The following is a 24,549-nucleotide window of genomic DNA, read 5'->3' on the forward strand; positions in this document are numbered from 1 at the left end:
TATTGTCAAAAAAAAACTAAACAATTTGTAAGGAGAATTGAGCTGTAATCTGTTGGTTGGAAGTAATTCACTAGCTTCAAAATGCAGTTCATCTACATTTCGCACAGTTTTTGAAGGACGCCATGTCATATGACTTTTTTTGATAGATTTTTGTTTCGTAGATAGTTTCCTATTCATCGGTTGATAAATCATCATCTACATTATCAGAATCTTCTTGACTGTCAATGATTACTCTAGCCCTGGTGGTTTGTGCAGCTAACGGCTCAACGTTATCTTCATTAGATAGTTCCGAATCTTCACTTTCAAAAGGAATCTGTCGTAACTTATAGGGCTGAATAGTTTTTGCTTTATTGTTGTAAAACGTTGTTGTTGGAATACTCTCAAATTCATCCATTTTTGAAGTGAAAACTTCTTTAGAGACGTTATGCACTTTTTGGATGGGAAAAAAGCATTGAACTCGCGAGTGTCACCGCGAGATATATTATGCTTATATTATACACTTCTTTATATATATATATATATATATATATATATATATATATATATATATATATATATATATATATATATATAAATGTTTTGAGAGCTGCTAAAAAAGACAAAATATCTCAAAATATCAAAGTTGAACTAGAAAGAAAAAAATGTTTGTTAACTCACCAAATAAAATTAGTTTGGTAAATAAAATTGCTATAATTTTGAAAACATTTTCTTAACACAAAAAAGTTGAATTTATAAATAGGTTAAAATAGCGACCAATTACAAATAAGCCTCAATGTCATAAATGCCAACTTAAAATTTTTATTTTTGACAATTATATTGCCAAAAATAAAATTTTGTTTAAAAATTATTTTTTGTTTAGTAACAAAAAAGAAGAAGACGGTCTTAAGGAACACCGGTCCCGCAAGTCAATACCGTTCACTTCAAAAGCTACAGCGCCACGCACTCTGTTAGCCAGTAAAGGAGGAGTATGAACTGCTAGATACTTTCCAGTGTATCTCCGGCACAATCCACAATCCATGGAGATAACGGATCTTACACTACGCCTTCCTGAGAGAATCCAAAACTTATTGGGATTGTATATAATCAAAATCAAAAGCAAAACATGGTACCACCGTATTTTCTATCATATGCTGGATGTGGCAGTAGTCAATACTTGGCTATTAGACAAGCGAATTAAAAAACAAATTGGAAAAACTGAAGAGATTATACCACTGCTGGATTTTAAAACAATTCTACAAAACTAACTAACAGTGGTGTTTTACAAAAAAGAAAAGTAGGTTGGCCTAGAAGTTCCACACCCGAATAATCATCCAAAAGAAGATGCATCAGAAAACAGATCAGTTTTCACACTGGCCAAACTGGAGTGTAAACAGGGAAAGATGTAAGATGATAAACTGCAAGGGAAAATCAAGGGTCCAGTGCGAGAAATGTAAGATTTATACTTTCATTCTAAAAGTAGTAACTGTTTTAAGAAGTTTCACAATTTGGAATATTTTGATACTGACAATACATCGATCTAATGTGTATGACAATTAGTTCTTCTTTCAAAGTTTTTATACATAATGTTCCCAAATGGGCACCATTTTTTTTCTCAAAAACCGGATCATTTTAAAAAAATGTGTAACGGTGAATTTTACATACATCTATTAAGAGTAATTTAATATAATTTTATTTTATTTTGTCAAAAATAAAATAAAATAAATTCATGCAATAGAGGGTTAATATTTTTAACAAAGTTTCTTCAATTATTTTGTTAATCGTTTATTATTCCATCTATAATAGTTACTATCATTTTTGAAATGTATATAAAATAAGCTTTTCTGTGACCGTTGTATCACTCAACCAACGTTGCTATTTAAAAAAAAATCAAGATGGCGGCGATACTGAAAACAATAACGTTATACAAACTTGAATTATCTTATAAAACATGCAGAATGTAATGCCATTTACTATCCCAAAATTTCATAATTTTGTTTTCGTAATTCGTTTCAAAGATAAGGACTTGTTACCAGTTTTTTTCGCAACCCTGTATACATAATTTTACCTTTGTAAAGTTTCTACTAGTGGGTATGGATATGTTGTAAACCTCAATACTTGTCAGCCTCTGTTACAAACAATAAAAATTATTTTGGATTGAGTGTACCTTTCTCTACTTTGCCAACATAGTTAATTTGGACTCACATTAGCAACTTCTTTATTATTTCTGTATGAACTTGTACTTAGATGATATAATATTTATTTATACCGATTCACTGCCTCCATAAACAAACAAAGTTCAGTTGTAAAGATGACGATTACCTTATCTTCGATGGATAATACGGTTGTAAATCATGAATGTGATTTAACTTAAATTTTCCTGGATATTTCATCGCGTCAGATGTTAAGTGTGTGTCTCTAGAACAATAAAGTAATGTTTAATAATAGACATTAAAACATTGGTTAAATTTCAAGAAGAAACAAAATTACGCACAAATCATAGACTAGTGTAGGCACAAATATGACTAATTAAAAAGAATAAAGGAATGAAAAAATACGAACGAATATGTATAGTTAATCTACATATGTAGTTCCTTCTATCGGAAGGTGGTTAACACCATTGCTATTTGTACTTTATTCTGAGGAGGTCACCTAAAGCAAGGAGCTTCGCACTTTAATCGTTTTAATGATTTACCACTCTTTTTGTAGTCCTCTACTCCTTCGGCATTATAACTCTTTGAATCTGCGGCATCTTGAGCATCCCTCTGTACCCTTCTGCATGTAAAAAGATGTTCCATGTTCTGTGTTTCTCCACAGTCACAGTTCACATCATCTTGGTCTATTTTCCCAATTTTGCCATGTTTGATTATACTGGAGCGACCCCCGTTCTTATCCGCGGTTGCAGGCGGTTCATTCTGCACTGCTCCAAGGAAGCTTTTCCTGGATTTTAGTCGCTTTCGTGGAGTTCGAGCTTCGTATAGGGTATGCCGTTCGCCCGCGATCTGTTTAATTTTCTCTATGTGATCTCTACGCCTCTGCGTGTTGAGGGTTAAATGCAAAACCCGCTGCTTTATATAGATTTGAGAGTGGCGTTGGTTTCATGCACCCCGTTCCGTTACTATCCTGCATGGGTCATTTAGCGCAGTATCAACTTATTTGGTGTGGGAGATCTGCCAAAAAATGGGGCACGCATATTTAGCAATTAAGAAGCACAGTGCCTGTGCCGTTGTTTTTAAAAGCTTGAACGTGCCATTTACTTCCAGTTAGCTGTCTAGATATGCTGTTCCTGGTTGTTACTTCCCATCTCGTTTTTATGCAATGTTGTCTATAGGTGAGGGACCGGTCCAGAGTTACTCCAAGATATGTATATAGGTTGGTTTGGTGTTTTAATGTATTACCATTCCACGCAATTTGGAGTTTTCGCTTGGCTTCCTTTATGCGAAGGTGGAAAGCGCAGACTTGGGTATTAGAGGGATTGGGTCTCAGGGAATTCTGCAAGTAGTACGCTGTTATTGTTTTTAAGGCAGTTTCGAGTTTCTCCTCCACTTCCTTAATTCATTTCCTTGAGCACATATTGCAAGATAGTCAGCATAGAGGAAGTGCTTGGTTTCGGTCGGCGTAGATTGGTTGTTTGTGTATATACTGAAGAGCATTGGTGCTAAAACACTTCCCTGTGAAAGGCCGTTTTTTAAACTCTTTACCTACTTACTTTACCCTCCAGCATAACGAAAAAACGTTTGTTTTGCAGTAAGGAATATACGACATTACCCAGATGGTGGTCATTGAAAGTGTCATATAATTTGCGGAGCAATGTTTTGTGCCTTACTGTATCATAGGCTGCTGTCAAATTTACGAAAGCAGCCCCTATTATAAATTTTTCTTCAAAGCCCTCTTCAATGTGTTCTGTTAGTGCGAGGACTTGACCGGTGCAAGATTTACCGGGTCTACTAGTAGAAGTTTCCAGGAGACGCCGTCAATAGTGTTTACTTTGGTTTACCTTGTAGTTGATGGGCACTATATATATATATATATATATATATATCCAGAAAACAACAGCCCAACAGTGCGTGGATACATTAAAATAAAAACTGTCCGTTTATTAATGACCACTAAGGAGATCAAAGTTAGTAACAGCCGGAAATGTGATAATGCGCTTTTTGAGCATACTGAGAAGGCGTTCTATTGGAAACTTAATTTCACTTCGAAAGTGCCAATAAATCATACCCAAGCCAAGAAGAAATTCAGGAGTTTTGGGGAAATCAACTTTCCGCACCAGCTGCTCTTAACACCAATGCTGGATGGATAGAAAATACGACGCAAGCAGAGCTGTAAACACTACCGTACAACTGTCTATGAACCCTTCACCACAGAAAAAATCTCTAATATCATCAAAGAGCTTTATAACTGAAAATCACCTGGACCAGACGGAGTTCAAAAATTCTGGCTTAAAAAGTTATGGAGTGCTTGCCAACACTAATTAATCGTGTTATTTCTAATCCGCAAGAAATACCATTATTTCTAACTCAGGGAACAACTTGTTTATAACAAAGATTACAAATAGCGAAGGATCAGAATAATACCCACGATCCAGCCAAGTACCGCCAAATTACTGGTCTGGTAGACGACAAATATCTTATCTAAAAAAAATTCTCGACTGGATCGGTTTAAACACACAGACACTTTTAAGAAAAGCAGCAGATAGAGATGAATTTGCAATGGTTATAGCTAACCTATATTAGTAGAGTTGCTACTAGAAGAAGAAGATGTAACGCGTTGTTTGAAACTCCCTTCCACCCTGTAACACATCGTAACTGTCATGAGACTGAATAGCTCATGAATGTAAAGTCCTAGCTAGGGACAAGCGGCACAAGGTCTCATGGCATAGATAGAGGATGAGCAAATTAGATTAGGTTACGATGACACTACATTACTGAAAGTAATAATAATAAAGATGTACAACAGTCCATATTAAACATTATTACATGGCGCTGTCTTGTAGTTAATGAAGCCTGCTGCTTCCAAAATAAATGAAAACAAGAAGCTGTTAGAATTAGAACAATGTGGAGTTTAGAATACCTCAACCATTATCATTTGAAGGTAATGTGGCTGAAAACTTTTGGCGATTCAAATAGTCATTTGAAATTTACCTCTTGGCCAGTGACAAGGCCGAAAAGGAAGACATAGTAAAAATTGCTCTACTGATAAATTTTTTGGGACTTGACGTGTTTAACACCTTAAAGTTAACGGATGCACAGAGAAAATCGCATGATACAATATTGGGTGAATCAGAGAATTACTTCACACCTAAAAAGAATGTGATCTACCACAGATTTTTATTCTACAATAGAAAACAAGAGGAAGGAGAGCTATTTGATACTTACCTAACTGACTTGCGTAAATTGGAAAAAAATTTGTGAATTTGGAGGAGCATCTTATTTAATTGTAATTGATTATCTCACAAAGTGGATTGAAATTGTTCCGTTGCTGTCCAAAACATCCCAGTCAATAATAAATTCATTTAAGACTATGTTTGCCACTCATGGGATTCCTTTGGAAGTCGTATCTGATAATATGCCTTTTGGCTCTAAAGAATGTCGAGAATTCTCTAAGGAATGGAACTTTAAATTTGTGACATCCAGCCTTAGATATCCTAGACCAAATGAGCAGGCAGAACGAGCCGTCCAGATAGCTAAAAATATTTTTAGGAATGTGAATATCTTCAGTTAGCCTTATTAAAATATAGGAACACACCACTATTGGGATCAGAAAAATCCCCAGCACAACTTTTGAATAGTCGTAGGCTCAGGGGCAAAGTTAAAGTTTTACATGAAAAATATTTACCAGAACAGGTAGACCTAAAAAATGAAAAGAATGAATTGGATAATAAAACAAAATTGTACAAGTACCACTATGATAGAAATATAGCTACAAAAGAAAAGTTAAGTGTAGGGGATAATGTGGTCATAAGAACAGATGGGCAATGTAAACCTGCTGTGGTTAAACGAGGTCTACAAGAGCCAAGATCATATGTTGTTGAGAAAGAAAATGAGACACTTGTAAGGAGAAATAGCTATCACTTGAGACCATCTAATAATATGCCTAAACCATATTAACCTAGCAAATGATTTTGATCACAATCAGAATGACAGACCTTCAACATCAACGGCCGGTCAGAGTGAACTACCGAATCAGTTTCCTACCAGAAGTAAAAGATTAATTAAACCCACATCTAGATATAATGATTTTGAGATGTACTAGTTTTGCAATCAGTATTGTTATTAGTTTTTATTTTAGAATGTTTTTATTCTTAGTTTATTGTTGTAATTTTTATGTTTTATTGGAAGGAAAAGATGTCATGAGACTGAATAGCTCATGAATGTAAAATCCACAGGACTATGACATGGGGCAGGCGGCACAAGGTCTCATGGCATAGATAGGGGTTAAGCACTTAGGTTATGATGATACTGAATTACTGAAAGTAATAATAATAAAGATGTACAACAGTTCGTATTAAACATTATTACAGTAACGTTTTGAAAGACCCCTCCTCCTTCCTAATTGCATTACGTAATACTGCAACAACCCCTATTTGAATATCAGGAAAAAGCTGGATCAGATCAGGAATTAATGTATTTTGTACGAAATCCAGATATAATGCAGCTCAGAATACCAGCCCATACGTTCGTTTTTTGTGGTCTTTGCGTGTGGAATACTTGCATCCAGTGTGTATTTTCATCAGATCAATAAAGGGTATTTTGGCGGTTACCATGACCGTTTAAATTCAACGTTGCATCGTCCGAAAATAAAACGTTATCAATTAATTTCGTAACATATACCAGTTTTTGGATAATCCAATTATATCTCTTATTTTACAAATCAACTTATCCATAGTTCCCGCGTACACTATTATGGTCGTGTCATCGGCATCCATGAATAGGTCTTTCTGGCCTTTAAAACCCTCGAACAAGTCATTCACATACAAAAGAAAAAGTAACGGATCCAGTATTCCTCTTCAAGGAGTTCCTAGATTATTGTGCAAAATATCAGAGCATATATACGATTTGATACGTATGAAATTACCATGAATTTACTGAATCTCTGATACCAACAGCCACCAGCTATTCACATAGAAATTCTGGTTTTAAACAGTCAAAAGTCGAGATAAATCAAAGAACAGAGTATATAAGAAAGCTTCTTCTTAATGTGTCGTCTTCTAGAGGTGAGTGATGACTTCTGCAAATTAAGTAATAAGAAAGCTAGGAAAGCAATAAGAAAACTTTTATATGAAAAATCCTTTCAATAATAAAAAGCTGCTATAACTTCGAATTTAATAGCATTTTATATTGTAATACCAAAAAAGGTAAAAGAATTTAAAAATAAGTTACTTATTTTTAAATTCTTTTTTACTCTTTTTACTCTTAAAAAAGTTACTCCTGGAAAAGCCACACTATTTAACGGTATTCTTCCTGAATTCTTCTACCTACGAAAATATTTTTGGTGGTTTTTGTAAAAATAGATAGGTATAATTTTTTTCCAAGAAATATTACGCAATATTTATATCTCCAAGGTCATTATCAATCATGAAGACAGTATTACTACTAAAAGGTAATCAAAATGTCTAATATCTTTATATTATTGATCCTAAAATCCTAACAGTCTCGCACGTTTTTGAAAAGAACAATAAATTTGAAAATTAAAACAGCTTAAAAAATTGACAGTGATAATCTTCCATTTTGCCTATCTCTTGTTATTCTTACATTCCTTATGGGTATAAATAAATGCGTACGGTGGTAGTAGAAATGAAAATGTAAGAGTAAATGCCATAGTAGATATATTCTATGATGAATAATATGACTTTGGCTGTGATTTTTCTGATTTTATTTATCGGTGGAATATCCTCTGCTGCAAACAAAGGTAAATTTCTTTTTATATTTCTATCTTAGTCAGAAATCTATAAGAGCAATATTAATTATATTAAAGTAAATATATGTTAAGTAACAACAAAACTATTAAGCAATATTTTATTGCACAACAGTTCTAGATATTTTTTGAATGCATCAATCTGCAATTCACACTTTCTGTCAGTCCGATTTTGTGTATGTGTCCTTTGAGGCGACAGTTAGGAGACCTATGATAATTCACAGATCATTCCTATTCATATCTAGTAGATCTTTGGATCTCCTCTTCGAAGGTTCTTGTATAAAAGCCTTTGAATGTTTAAACCCCATTTGTTCGTACCAGTAGTTACGTTTCATCCGTTGCACTCAGTCCTATATTGTTCTGTTGGATGTACTTTTTGCAGGTTCTGAGCCGATGAATGTTTCTTTTGCCATAGGTTCGCTTTTTTGTTCTCTTTAATTCCATTATATCCAGGCAGCCAGAATAAACTTACTAGTTACTTTTTCGTATTCGAATCAGATTCTGAACACAGTTGTAAACAGTGTAAACTAACTTAGAGTCAATCCCATTCGACTCCAGTGCACTTAATGGCGGCTGGCTATCAGATATAATTTTTACTGTCCCTGGAGTTTCTGTTTATTAGTTTCTTCAGGCATACCTCTATAGCATAAATGACCGCATGGAAGATAGTAGAGCGATAAGTTAAGCTATCACTTAGGCTTAGCCTTGGTTTCCCTCTGTATTCTGTAGCTACAACATCTACATCGGTTTTAGAACCTATATATCAGCACAGATATGCCAATGTAAGATTAGTTTTATTTGACTCTCATTTATCCGGTTCTGGAAGAGGACAGTACACGGCTTTTCAAAATTATATTAAGGTTGCATTGCATCTCTCTCCAGATTTGCACCCGGTCTCCTCTTGCCCTGCTTTCTGGCATTTTATCCGTCTTTTGTATGCTTCTACATTCGTCTCCTTCTCCATCCATATATATAATAAACAGAGGTCAAATATGACTTCCATGGAGGCAGTTGGTCTTCTTCTTGATGTGCCTATCCGTGGCGATCATCATGGCAATCTTTATCTTATCCGCAGCAGCAAGAAAAAACTGCACAGATGTTGAGTTGAACCAAGTTCTGAGATTCTTTAACCAGGATGTTCTTCTTCTTCCTAAACCTCGCTTTCCAAATATTTTTCATTGCAGCATGGCTTGTAGGACGACATATCTCAGCAGCGGCTGGTCGATAGCCAGTATATCTGGGTTTCATACCCTATGTTTTCCCACATATCCTTCGAAATGTCCAAAGGGTTTGTTGGTTATTCTTTTCAAATGGACGTTCTATGTAAGCTTCGTGTCTAGTATTACTCCTAGATATTTGAGCTCATTCTCCTCTTTCTCCATAAAGAGCGGACATCCAAATGCTACCTAAGCTTCGTTTTCTAGTGAAACTGACTACTATTGTTTTACTAGGATTCTCAGGGAGTTTTCTACTATCGTACCCAAGTCACCCTAGTAATGATATTTAATGTTCTTTGGACTGTTCTGGATAGAACATTACCATATTTTCCTCTTATCATAATTACTAGGTCATCCGCATAGGCTTGCTCTTCTACCATCTGTGCATTAAGGAGCTAGATCAATTTATCCACCAGGAGTGACCACAATAGAGGAGTTGTCCAATCCTTTTTGTAGTAGGCAGAAAATATTTCATCCCCCCCTGAAGATTTAAATAAATCAAAGTAGTTTATAGCCCACGTTACATTCTCCGGTTTGATGTTTATTAAAAAGGATTTCCAGTCTTCTTTTAGGACGTTTAGGTCGTTCTAGCTTTTCAGCCTTCAGTGATCTTGAGACCATATCTATTACTTTCGGTTTCGACAAGCTGTAGCAGTCTTGACTTTTCTTCTTCGAATGCAGTTATTAGGGTTGTATCTTCTGCATATCTAAGGTTTAAAACCTTTTTTGCCAGTGATACAGGCAAATTCTGCAATTTCATTTGTCAATTGATTTTCTCATTATATATTTCCCTTGGAAGTTTGACTTTGAAATAGAATATATTCTTGATGGACTCCCCTACTGCCTTTAAAAGAGTTGAACTTACGGTTTTCAATTCTTATTTCGATTTTATCATTCTCGTGTAGAATTTTCCACAAAAATTTATAGTCAAATAATTTCTGTTAATCCAAAAAACAGATACAACAACAAGATATGAAAAACATAATAAAAGAAGTCCTTGAGTAAAGCTTTCTTCATTTGAAACACATTTTTAACTTAAATTAAACAAACTAGCGAAATGGGTCGTGGTATATGTGTAAATTTCTCAGTAGGTATTTAATTTTATTTAAAAAAAGCTAAAACAAGACTAACAACACAAAAAATACATAAAAATAATACAAGAAACAGATCATTGAGTTATGAGAAAACAAACATAACACTGGTTTGATGACAAATATGCCAACAAAACAAGAAGGAAAAACAGCGTCCCTCAACGAGGAAGTATATAACGGAAGAAAAAAAACTTAACTTTTAATAACTGAAAACTCTTAATAAGAAGCCACATACACAAATTTTACAGCAACGGGAACAAAAATATAAGAAAGGATTAAATAAATCTAATAACTAAATGGTTGAAATTTTTTGTTAAAACATCAACGACTACAGAGAAGAAGAAGTTCCCACAATTTCATGTAGGCAATCAAAAAACCCAAAAATAGAAAATCATCAGAGTTACTCAACACAGTATTACAGCACAATTGACTAAGATAACTGGCAAAAGCTTAATGGAAGCACTACACAAAATATTGAAATTTGAAATTAGACATAAATACTAGATAAATTTTGTATGGAAATTATAGTGCCCATGCGTTAAAAAGAATACCTAATTAAATGAGACATTTTCTCAGTCATCACCCTACATAATGTAATATACAAGATCGCAGTATATCGATAGCCTAATGCTGACAGATCGTAACCCACAAAAAATTGAAAATTCATATTTTTGGGTCAAAGGCAACCAACCGTGCATCCCTATATGCTGTTAAATTCTCGTAACCTAAATAAAATAGTAAGGTGGCCATTCCCGCGATTTCTAACAAGCCCTAACCTGCTCGCGTTGTTTGTTTACTTCTAACTCATCTTATCCCACAATGTAGCTTGAATGGCAAAGCGTGTTGGTAGTAATTCGTTTGACCTTTAAAATTAGTTTATAAATCAGCTATAAAATAGGTAAGTCATTGATTTTCCCATTATAAAAATGAAGATCAAGGATCCAAAAGAAAAACTGACAATGAAAATTTAGACAACGAACAACACGAGATAGAAATCAACAATGAACACTTACAAGATAAAGGATCAGAAGAAGCTAATGACGCAGAGCTGGGCGGTCAAAGAAATGTACAAGAACCCGAAGATATTGACTTAGAAAGTGAGAGGTTCAAAGAAAACATCGAAGATTCAGAAGATCAAGAAGTCCGATTAATGAAAAGGCGCAAAGTTGCGAATCCGGAGAACTGGGATAAAAACAAGACAAAACAGTCAATAATGTTAGAAAGGGAATATACTGATTATAGAGGCTACAAAACATTGTGAAACATGATATTCTACGCCCTGAACGTAAAATGAAGCCAGCCTGTGTCTCGAAGTTTTGCGCTACCGCGCCGACTCGCTTTTGCCAAACAATATCAGAAAACTTAAGAAAAGAAATATTTTTAAAATTTTAGGAAATGTCCTGGGAATAAATAAGGATGTTCTTCGTTCATATGGTTACATACAAGGAGAAAAAAAACTGTTATGTAGATGGACCTTCCAGGCGAAGTGGTACCTACGAATACTTTCTGACAGTAAAAGGCGATAAATTACAAGTCTGCAAATGGACTACAAATAGATGGACCTTCCAGGCGAAGTGGTACCTACGAATACTTTCTGACAGTAAAAGGCGATAAATTACAAGTCTGCAAATTGATGTTTCTTAACACACTAGGAGTAGAAGAAAAGATGGTACAGAACTGGGTAAGTGCGGCACGAAAAGATTGATTTCTAGAAAGTTGTGACATGATGCAAACAAGGATAAAAAAAAAAGAGAGTCTACACCAAAAGCAAAACAGGACATTTTGCGAGTACAGAATTTACGAGAGTTTCTGAACAGGCTGCCTAAAATAGAGAGCCACTATTGCCGCAAGTCTACTGGAAAGTTATACCTGGAACATAATTTTAAATCGAAAACTGAAGTATATAATCTTTATAAAGAACAATGTAAAGACAGGGAGGTACCATTATCAAATTGTAAATTCTCTACAGAATTTGACGAAATGAATTTAGCATTGTTTAAACCACACAAGGACCAATGTGATATATGTTCATCTTACAAGATGAAACAGGTTACAGATGAACAATACGCATCCCACATTAGAGCAAAAGACCTAGCACGTCGAAAAAGAAACCGATAAAACCAGAGCCATCCATAAAGAAATTTACTGTTTTGTCGTTGATGTGCAGTCAAATTGTGTCCAGTGTTACTGTCACCTCGGGGGAACAAATATGGGTCTAACCACCCTCTGATATCCCCGGGTGCTCTGTAGAGGGCTTCGGAGTATTTTTACAATAAACTCACTTAGTAGCCATTACATAATTATTTATTTAAGAAAACATTACACAAGCAATCTTTTATAATTATGCTATACAGTTTTTTGTGCCTCTTGTAAAATTTTCTAAAATTGGGTTACGACCTATCAGCATTAGGGTATCGATATGGGTTATTCATTAAATATTTCATGGACGTTACGTTTGTCTATGGTTGGTATAAATGGTTGCATGTTTGTTTGGAGTTTCATATTTATTGTAAAACTGTTATTTGAATTAATTAAAGCTTTAAAGAATTCGATTAGATATTTAAGTTTTTGTTTGTCAATTTTCAGGGTAAAGTTAGAAATAGAAAATAATCACAGAAATATACTAATTATTTTCAGTCATTTTTACAACATTTTTATTTTCAGAAATTCTCCAAAACTTAAGAAACAATGCCCTTTGTCTTCAATCTGGATTTTGTAAGTAAAAAACTGTACTATTTCGATGAAAATATAAATACAAATGATCTTATGATCTACTAAATTACGTTTTTACCAACATATTTTAGCTTGCCCCGAAGTAGACAGTCAAACATCAGTTTACTTTGCAATAACAGATTGCACCAAGTTCTGTCAATGTTCCAACGGAGTTCCATATCTACACAATTGTCCGCAGGGGCTACATTTCAATCCCAGTCTTAACGTTTGTGATTATCCTGCTCAGGCTGGATGTACAGGTGAAGGGGTTGTAGTAAGTACAACAACAACAACTACTACCACTACGCCGGCTCCAACTACCACCACTACGACTACCACAACATCTGCGCCCACTACTTCCACGTCTACTACTTCTGCACCGACTACGAACTCTACTTCAAGTACTGCTCCTACAACAACAGCTCCCACTACCACTACTTCTGTTCCAGTAACCACCACTAGGACGACCACAACTACTGCTCCCTCCACTACATCGTCAACAACTGCTGCTACAACTATAAAGGTTGATAATTTGTGCATTCAGCAAAATATAGGTGAGAAAAATTATAAACGTTACTATGCATTATTAAGTCTCCAAGATATTCAGAAGATCTAATTAATATTTGACATAAATTTTTTTTGATTATTTCTATTTTCCAATATATTGTACAAATTACTTTAACTTTAACAACAGTACATAAACTAAAAGCATCTACAAGAAGCTTTATTGAACAAAATATGAAACCTTCACCAGGTTTTCCAACTGCTCTACCTGTTATTACTAAGTATTCTTTAGTTTTCAAATTTTTTCCTGGTTTAGAGCTCCTTTATCTAATATATTAAAATCTTAATTAAGAAAAAGAAATAAAATGCGTAGTAAAAATATATGCTAAAATTAGAATATTTTGAAGACATTAGGTAAAGTACTTGAAGCTCTGGTGTGCTGCAGTCATTACAGGAATGTTCAATGCAGAACCAGAAGAAAAAATATTGTTTTTCTTTTTCTTGTTATAACCTTTATATATTACCATCTACTTAACAGAAAATATCAGTTAGACGTATTATTTTATTTCTAAATTTATAAATATTCTTTTAGCTTGTCCAGCAGTTGATGGACCAGATTCCGTCTATTTCTCTCACAGCAACTGTTCTAAGTTTTGCCAATGTTCCAACGGTGTGCCGTATGAACATACTTGCCCAGAAGGTCTTCATTTTAATACAAAATTAAATGTTTGTGATTGGCCACAAAATGCAGGATGTACTGGAACCGATGTAACTCAATCGACTGTTGAACCTACCACAACTACAACTGCCAATACTTCGCCAGTTGCAAACAGTACAACTGAAAGTACAACTGCAGTTTCCTCTACTACGACTACAGAAGAAACTCTTCAGGACAGTACAACTCTTAGTGACAATATTTGCATTCGTGAAAATATAAGTAAGTATCTATAGTTTTATTCAATTATAATGTTAGTCTCATTAACGTATTCTATTCATTTTAAAACGGTGTTTAAAATATAACACTGTATAAGTTAATGAATATTTTCTTATTAATGATTGACATTAACAGATATTTATTCATTTTTACAAATTTTTAGTTTGTCCTACTGTTGACGGACCAAACTCAGTATACGCAGCTGTATCGGACTGCACCAAATTTTGCCAATGCTCAAATGGATATCCATACCAGCACAACTGTCCAGTAGGTTTACACTTTAATGCAAAACTCAACGTTTGCGACTGGCCTGAAGATGCCGGGTGTACTGGAGGTACCACTGCAGTCACTACAACTACTCAAAGTATTACTTCCACAACCACTGTGAGAAGTACTAGCGAAACCACAATAACTACAGAGGGTGTTACAACTGAGAGGGTTAAAAACGGAACTGAGATTTGTCTTGAAAATAGTATAGGTAATTGTTGCAACAAATGCCATAAAAGACCTAAACTATGATATATATTTTAAATTATAGTATGCCCTGTTGTCGATGGTCCTGACTCAGTATATGCAGCTTTACCCGATTGTACCAAATTCTGCCAATGTTCAAACGGAGTACCATATTTGCACAGCTGTCCACATGGTTTACATTTTAATCCAAATCTAAACGTGTGTGATTGGCCTGAGGATGCAGGATGTACCGGCGGTACTACCACTACAGAAAGAAGTACTACACACACTGAAACTACTGAAGAAACAACTACAATCACTGCAAGCAGCACTAATGCAGAAGCTATTACCACTCAAGATAATTCCAATAGATCACAAAATACAACAGAAATATGTTTACAAAATAATATCAGTAAGTACTACTTTTTATTTTCCTTAAACAAATTATATTTTGAGATAACACAAAAGAAACAACTTCATAGTAATCCTATATTTTAGAATGTCCTAAGACTGATGGTCCTAACTCCATATATGGAGCATTACCTGATTGTACCAAATTTTGTCAGTGTTCAAACGGAATACCATACTTGCATAATTGTCCAGTTGGATTACATTTTAATCCTACTCTCAATGTGTGCGACTGGCCTGAAGACGCAGGATGTGTTGGTGAAGTCACAACAGAAAAGACAATTGAAGATATTACCAGTGAGGTAACTACTGAAAATATATCAACTGTACCATCTTCTACAGCTTCACCTGAAGCAAGTACTAATAATGAAAGTACTTTATCTGTGTCAACCACAGAAAGCACAGATAATATTAGCACAGAAAACACGACTCAAGATATAATCAGTGAGGCATCCACTGAAACCACTTCTGAAGCAAGTAATAATAATGATAATAATAGTACTGCCATCGCCAGTGAAGGCACAACTGCTAACACTCAAACTGAAAGTAATAGTACAGAAGAAAATACGTCTGCAAGTAATAGTACTGAAGGTAACACAACTGAACATAATACAGAAAATGGTAGTACAGAAAATACTACCACAGAAATAAGTTCAACGAACCAAGAAAATACCTCTGATGATAGTATCACTGACGCTCCACAAAATGGATCATTATGTCTTCAAAATAACGTTGGTAAGTCAAAACTTGTTCTTGTTTGATTTTATAATTTTTTACTGTTTGTCGTGTTTGATTTACCATGCAAAATTGCTCTTTTATTACCGATAATCGAATCTTTCAGCTGTGTCTATAATTTTGATTTACGTTATTGTAACGTGTTGATTTTTTAATAATTTGAGTTCACTGTAAAGTAACTACAAGATATTTCTCTTTCAGTTTGCCCAGAAATCGATGGAGCAGACTCTGTTTATGCTTCTTTACCGGACTGTACCAAATTCTGTCAATGCTCAAACGGAGTACCTTATCTTCAACATTGTCCAACTGGTCTACATTTCAATCCTTCACTGAATGTGTGTGATTGGCCAGAAGATGCAGGTTGTACAAGCGGTAATAATAGCACTGCCATCAGTACTGAAGGTACAACTGCTAACACTCAAACTGAAAGTAATATCACAGCGGAAAATACGTCCTCAGGTAATAATACTGAAGGTTATACAACTGAAAATACTAACGCAGAAAATAGTAGTGCAGAAAGTACTACCGCAGAAGTAAGTTCAACAAGTGGAGAAAACACGTCTGATGGTAGTACTACTGTCGCTCCACGTAATGGAACATCATTATGTCTTCAAAATAACGTTGGTAAGTCAAAGTCATTCTTGTTTGATTTTATAATTTTTTTATTGGTTGCAGTATTTGGTTCTTCTTCTTCTTCTTCCTCTTTATAAGCAATTCTGCTTCTTCATTGGCGGATTAATACCTCTATGAAAGGTTGTCACTCCATCTTTTGCACGATCGTCCAATACTTCTTCTGCTGATTGGTGACTTATCTCTTGTTATTTTGACGACACAGGTCTCCTCCGTTCTGCTTATGTGGTTATTCCATTCTTTTTTTCTATTTTGTGTCCATTCATTTATATAATTTATATTACATTTTATTCTAATGTCTTCACTTCTCTTTCGATCTTTCAGCGTATTTCCTGTAATTCTTCTCAGTAGTCTCATCTCTGCCGTTTAAAGTAGTCGTTACATTGAGGCTGTGCCGGGTCTTGTTTCTGAGGCATATGCCATTATTGGTCTTATACTGGCTTTATAAATTCTTGACTTCATCTCAGTGGTTATGTCTCAGTATTTGGTTTACCATGCAAATTTAATTTTTAATATTTATTTATATGATTTCTTTATATATTATCTATGCATACAATTGTGATGTTTTTATTCTTACTTGATGGTTTTTAACGATTTGATTTTTAGAGTTCACTGTAAAATAACAACTGAATATTTCTATTTTAGTTTGCCCAGCCATCGACGGAGCTGACTCAGTTTATGCATCTTTACCCGACTGTACCAAATTCTGTCAATGTTCAAACGGAGTAGCTTATCTTCAACATTGTCCAGCCGGTCTACATTTTAATCCTTCACTCAATGTATGTGATTGGCCAGAAGATGCAGGCTGCACAAGCGGTAATAATAGTACTGCCATCAGCACTGAAGGTACAACTGTCAGCACCCAAACTGAAAATAATAATACAGAGGAGAGTACCTCTGCAAGTAATAGCCAGGAAGGAAATACAACTGAAAATAACGCACAAAATAATACCACAGAAATAACTACTACAGAGGCTAGTATTACAAATGACAGTAGCGTAGATGTAACAGAAGACAATTCCAACAAAAGTACTACTGCGACTCCACAAACTGAGTTAGAACTATGTATACAACACAACGTTGGTGAGTAAAAATATTTTATTTCTTATTCTTTAAAAGTGTTAAACGAAGCATTCTTTACATTTATTCATATTATATGGTGAAGATTGATAGTATTACAAATAACAGTTTAAAATAAAGTAATAGAAGACATACAATAAGAATTGTTTCAACAGACTATAGAGACAATATTTAATTCAGCTTAAATTCACATTTAGTCATGATTGCAGACTAATTTGGATAATAATAAAATGACTTGCTTACTAAAGTTATTGCGAGATGATTACATCAAAATGCAAACAGATTAGAAAAATATACCTTTGTCTAATAGTTTTAGTATGTTAATTTCTAAATATTTTGTAAATACGTATAAAATAAATAGATTGAAATATATTTAAATTTACTGAATAATCCCTTTTAATTTTAGTTTGTCCTGAAGTTGACGGACCAGAATCAGTTTATGCCCGCTTACCCGACTGTACCAAATTTTGTCAGTGTTCTAATGGGGTACCGTATCTCCATACTTGTCCAATAGGTCTACATTTCAATCCCTTACTAAATGTTTGTGATTGGCCAGAAGATGCAGGCTGTAACAATGCAATAGATGTAACCGAAAGTTCTTCAACAGAAGAAAGTACTACTGAAGACAACAGAGATATCACTAATACTACGGACAATCAAACTGAAACTACAACTGGTGAAAATGCAACTGAAAATGTTACAACAGAAGAGAACATCTCTAGTAGTACAGCAGACAATAATCAAGAAACAAGCTCTGATAATAGTCAAACTGACGAAAGCACCACTGAAAACAGCACGGATATTACTAATACTCCGAACAGTCAAACAGAATCTACAACTGGTGAAAATACAACTGACAATATTACAACAGAAAAGAACGTTCCTAGTAATACAACAGACAATAATCAAGAAACAGGCACTAGTAATAGTACCACTGACGGAAGCACAACTGAAAACAATACAGATGTCACTAGTACTACGGATAGTCAAACCGAAACTACAACTGGTGAAAATGTAACTGATAATTCAACAACAGAGAAGAACACTTCTAGTAGTACAACAGATAATAATCAAGAAACAAGCACTGCTAATACTACCACAGACGTAAGCACTACTGAAAACAATACAAATGTCACTAGTAATACGGACAGTCAAACCGAAACTACAACCGGTGATAATGTAACTGATAATTCAACAACAGAGGAGAACATTTCTAGTAGTACAACAGATAATAATCAAGAAACAAGCACTGCTAATACTACCACAGACGTAAGCACTACTGAAAACAATACAGATGTCACTAGTACTACGGATAGTCAAACCGAAACTACAACTGGTGAAAATGTAACTGATAATTCAACAACAGAGGAGAACATTTCTAGTAGTACAACAGATAATAATCAAGAAACAAGCACTGCTAATACTACCACAGACGTAAGCACTACTGAAAACAATACAGATGTCCCTAGTAATACGGACAGTCAAACCGAAACTACAACTGGTGATAATGTAACTGATAATTCAACAACAGAGGAGAACATTTCTAGTAGTACAACAGATAATAATCAAGAAACAAGCACTGCTAATACTACCACAGACGTAAGCACTACTGAAAACAATACAGATGTCACTAGTACTACGGATAGTCAAACCGAAACTACAACTGGTGAAAATGTAACTGATAATTCAACAACAGAGGAGAACATTTCTAGTAGTACAACAGATAATAATCAAGAAACAAGCACTGCTAATACTACCACAGACGTAAGCACTACTGAAAACAATACAGATGTCCCTAGTAATACGGACAGTCAAACCGAAACTACAACTGGTGATAATGTAACTGATAATTCAACAACAGAGGAGAACATTTCTAGTAGTACAACAGATAATAATCAAGAAACAAGCACTGCTAATACTACCACAGACGTAAGCACTACTGAAAACAATACAGATGTCACTAGTACTACGGATAGTCAAACCGAAACTACAACTGGTGAAAATGTAACTGATAATTCAACAACAGAGGAGAACATTTCTAGTAGTACAACAGATAATAATCAAGAAACAAGCACTGCTAATACTACCACAGACGTAAGCACTACTGAAAACAATACAGATGTCACTAGTACTACGGATAGTCAAACCGAAACTACAACTGGTGAAAATGTAACTGATAATTCAACAACAGAGGAGAACATTTCTAGTAGTACAACAGATAATAATCAAGAAACAAGCACTGCTAATACTACCACAGACGTAAGCACTACTGAAAACAATACAGATGTCCCTAGTAATACGGACAGTCAAACCGAAACTACAACTGGTGATAATGTAACTGATAATTCAACAACAGAGGAGAACATTTCTAGTAGTACAACAGATAATAATCAAGAAACAAGCACTGCTAATACTACAACAGACATAAGCACTACTGAAAACAATACAGATGTCACTAGTACTACGGATAGTCAAACCGAAACTACAACTCGTGAAAATGTAACTGATAATTCAACAACAGAGGAGAACATTTCTAGTAGTACAACAGATAATGATCAAGAAACAAGCACTGCTAATACTACCACAGACGTAAGCACTACTGAAAACAATACAGATGTCACTAGTACTACGGACAGTCAAACCGAAACTACAACTGGTGGAAATGTAACTGATAATTCAACAACAGAGGAGAACATTTCTAGTAGTACAACAGATAATGATCAAGAAACAAGTACTACTAATACTAATACAGACGTAAGCACTACTGAAAATAACACAGATATCGGTAGTACTACGGACAGTCAAACCGAAACTACAACTGGTGAAAATGTAACTGACAGTTCTACAACCGAAAAGAATATTTCTAGTAGCACAACAGGTAATGTTGAAGAAACAAGTACTGATAATAATACAACTGGCGAAAGCACTACTGAAAATAATACAGATGTCACTAGTACTACGGAGAGTCAAACCGAAACTACAACTGGTGGAAATGTAACTGATAATTCAACAACAGAGGAGAACATTTCTAGTAGTACAACAGATAATAATCAAGAAACAAGCACTGCTAATACTACCACAGACGTAAGCACTACTGAAAACAATACAGATGTCACTAGTACTACGGACAGTCAAACCGAAACTACAACTGGTGGAAATGTAACTGATAATTCAACAACAGAGGAGAACATTTCTAGTAGTACAACAGATAATGATCAAGAAACAAGTACTACTAATACTAATACAGACGTAAGCACTACTGAAAATAACACAGATATCGGTAGTACTACGGACAGTCAAACCGAAACTACAACTGATGAAAATGTAACTGACAGTTCTACAAGCGAAAAGAATATTTCTAGTAGTACAACAGATAATAATCAAGAAACAAGCACTGCTAATACTACTACAGACGTAAGCACTACTGAAAACAATACAGATGTCACTAGTACTACGGACAGTCAAACCGAAACTACAACTGGTAAAAATGTAACTGATAATTCAACAACAGAGGAGAACATTTCTAGTAGCACTACAGATAATAATCAAGGAACAAGCACTCCTAATAGTACCACAGACGTAAGCACTACTGAAAACAACACAGATGTCACTAGCACTACGGAGAGTCAAACCGAAACTACAACTGGTGATAATGTAACTGATAATGTTACAACAGAAGAGAATATTTTTAGTAGCACAACAGGTAATGTTGAAGAAACAAGTACTGATAATAATACAACTGGCGAAAGCACCACCGAAAACAACACAGAGATCACTAGTAGTACCGGCAGTCAAACCGAAACTACAACTGGTGAAAATGTAACTGACAATTCAACAACAGAGGAGAACATTTCTAGTAGTACAACAGATAATAATCAAGAAACAAGCACTGCTAATACTACTACAGACGTAAGCACTACTGAAAACAATACAGATGTCACAAGTACTACGGACAGTCAAACCGAAACTACAACTGGTGAAAATGTAACTGATAATTCAACAACAGAGGAGAGCATTTCTAGTAGCACTACAGATAATAATCAAGGAACAAGCACTCCTAATAGTGCCACAGACGTAAGCACTACTGAAAACAACACAGATGTCACTAGCACTACGGAGAGTCAATCCGAAACTACAACTGGTGATAATGTAACTGATAATGTTACAACAGAAGAGAACATTTCCAGTAGCACAACAGATAATAATCAAGGAACAAGCACACCCAATAGTGCCACAGACGTAAGCACTGCTGAAAACAATGCAGATGTCACTAGTACTACGGACAGTCAAACCGAAACTACAACTGGTGAAAATGTAACTGACAATTCAACAACAGAAGAGAACATTTCTAGTAGTACAACAGATAATAATCAAGGAACAAGCACTCCTAATAGTGTCACAGACGTAAGCACTACTGAAAACAACACAGATATTAGTAGTACTACGGACAGTCAAACAAAAACAACTACTAGTGAAAATACAACTAACAATGTTACAACAGAAGAGAATGTTTCTAGTAGCACAACAGGTAATATTGAAGAAACAAGTACTGATAATAGTACCGCAGACGAAAGCACTACTAAAAATAACACAGATGTCACTAGTACTACGGAGAGTCAAACCGAAACTACAACTTCTTCTGAAGATATACCTAAGAACGGAACAGGACTATGTCTTCAACATTCTGTAGGTAAGTTAATAGTTTGGGTAGATAAATTAATTAGATACTTAAAAAAAGTTTTTTAATATTTATATTTATTTTAGTTTGTCCTGAAATTGATGGACAAGACTCAGTTTACGCTTCCTTACCAGATTGTACCAAATTCTGCCAATGTTCAAATGGGGTACCATATTTGCATAATTGTCCACTTGGTCTACATTTCAATCCTTCCCTTAATGTCTGCGATTGGCCAGAAGATGCAGGCTGTAATAGATCTAATAGTACTATTATGAGCACTGAAGGCACAACTGTCGAGACTTCTACTGAAAATAATATTGATGAAAAGACTACATCTGCAAGCAATACTACCGAAGAAGATACTACCACAGATGTTACTTCTACAGAAGCTAGTGGTTCAAGCACAGATATAACAAAAGATGATGCTAGCAATACAACTGTTGCTCCAGAAAATGGAACAGAAATATGTCTTCAAAACAATGTTGGTAAGTAAAAATATCCATAGCTATGTTTTATTGCTTATTTATTCTTAAAATAACGACTTAAGCAACTTTTTATGTGACACTAAATTTGGCGAACTTTTTTTTAGTCTGTCCTGCAATCGATGGACCAGATTCAGTGTTCACATCTATCTCTGATTGTACCAAATTCTGTCTATGTTCAAATGGGGTACCATATCTTTATAACTGTCCAGGAGGTCTACACTTTAATCCTTCACTAAACGTATGTGATTGGCCTCAAAATGTTGCATGCACCAATAATAACGCTACAACTCCTGCAGTAACAACGGAGGGTACAAATACAGACGAAACTACAACGGAAATAAGTACCACTGAAAGTAATGCTGTTGTAAATGGAACTGAAACTTGTCTGAAAAATAATGTTGGTAAGTAGTATCCTTAATTATTATTAATATCTTATTACAATGTACGTTATAAATAAACAAAATTTCGAAAAAAAAAGGGAATTGGTAAAAAACTTGTTCCAATTTTTGTGTGTGATATATAAAATTTTCCAAAATCACAGATGTAATCTTATGCTTTTTGCGTCAATTTTTAACATGTTTTAATATGTAACTCATAGAGTTTTACTATTAATAACTATATAAAGTATGTACTTTTACCACGCTAAAAACTCTTGGGTCCGGTTTCTATTTGGATCATCAGCGAAATATTTATCACTCTCAAAAATTTGGCGTCAAATTTTACCAACTTATACATTATTAATCTGTCCTGGCTGGTCCACTGGTAAACATAGGCCACCAATAGATATTTCTGTCTAATATATTTCCTTTGTCTCTGCTATCCAATTAGTTGTAATTCTTTTTAATTTTTTGTAATTATTTTGTATTATGTTTTTTGTAATTTTATTTTAGTTTTTTCGTCGATTTTTACTTTATTTCTTGAGCTTATACTAAGCAATGATATCTTCACCTTACCCTTTGTTCATCTTATTAGGGTAATATTATTGTGAGAGTTAATATTTTTATGCCGTATGTGAAGACTTAGTTGACCACACTGATTGAACATTTTTCTTTTTAAGTTAATTGAAACATTTACCCAATTTTTTTTCCAAATGCTGCCCATCCAAGAGTATTTTTCCGAGCTGCTCATATGTCTGGGTGTCTCGAATTAATCTTCGTTCGACGAGTTCTCGATTTCTACTAGCTCATTGGGGACGAGATTTGTCATCATTTTGGTTTTAGTCTTAAATCGACTTCTATGTTACTTAAGTATATATTTAAGTATAACTCTGGCTTCTCCTAAGTCGTTTACTATGAGGACAATGTACTCCAGGACTATTATGACTATTTTTTCCTACAAAGTATCTCCTTGCCGCACACCTTTGCCAATGTTTATTTTTTTGGTCATGTAAAGAAGGTATATATTATGTGGATATACAGAAGGATACTAAAAATATCTTATGTGGACCATGTCACCAACGTTGAGATCCTACAGCGCATGACAAAAGAAAAAGAAGTGCTTAATCTAAATAAACAACATAAGCTTGAGTACCTCGGCCACGTGATGCGGAACAAAGAAAAATATCGAATTCTTCAACTCGTTATGCAGGGTAAAGTATTTGGCAGAAGAGGACCGGGACGCCATCGTATCTCGTGGTTGAAAAATCTCCGATAATGGTTTGGGATGACCTCAGTGGAGCTGTTTCGCAGAGCAGTCAACAAAACCATGATAGCCTTGATGATTGCCA

At 34.7% G+C, this 24,549-nt stretch overlaps 1 protein-coding gene across 1 annotated transcript in view; it reads left to right on the forward strand.

The window, feature by feature from the left end:
* LOC140442405 (uncharacterized) overlaps window positions 1–24,549 on the forward strand; it is a 79,144-nt gene that overhangs the window by 37,509 nt on the left and 17,086 nt on the right. Inside the window, exons 23-35 of the mRNA XM_072533479.1 lie at window positions 5,700–6,032; window positions 7,806–7,890; window positions 12,869–12,919; window positions 13,009–13,470; window positions 14,013–14,357; window positions 14,518–14,832; window positions 14,893–15,219; window positions 15,306–15,950; window positions 16,152–16,574; window positions 17,226–17,663; window positions 18,067–22,350; window positions 22,425–22,823; window positions 22,928–23,224. Of these exons, the coding sequence (XP_072389580.1) occupies window positions 5,700–6,032; window positions 7,806–7,890; window positions 12,869–12,919; window positions 13,009–13,470; window positions 14,013–14,357; window positions 14,518–14,832; window positions 14,893–15,219; window positions 15,306–15,950; window positions 16,152–16,574; window positions 17,226–17,663; window positions 18,067–22,350; window positions 22,425–22,823; window positions 22,928–23,224 (8,404 nt within the window). The remainder of the gene's footprint in view (window positions 1–5,699; window positions 6,033–7,805; window positions 7,891–12,868; window positions 12,920–13,008; window positions 13,471–14,012; window positions 14,358–14,517; window positions 14,833–14,892; window positions 15,220–15,305; window positions 15,951–16,151; window positions 16,575–17,225; window positions 17,664–18,066; window positions 22,351–22,424; window positions 22,824–22,927; window positions 23,225–24,549) is intronic.

This window comes from Diabrotica undecimpunctata, chromosome 5, assembly GCF_040954645.1.
Source record: "Diabrotica undecimpunctata isolate CICGRU chromosome 5, icDiaUnde3, whole genome shotgun sequence".
NCBI classification, from domain to species: Eukaryota; Metazoa; Arthropoda; class Insecta; order Coleoptera; family Chrysomelidae; genus Diabrotica; species Diabrotica undecimpunctata.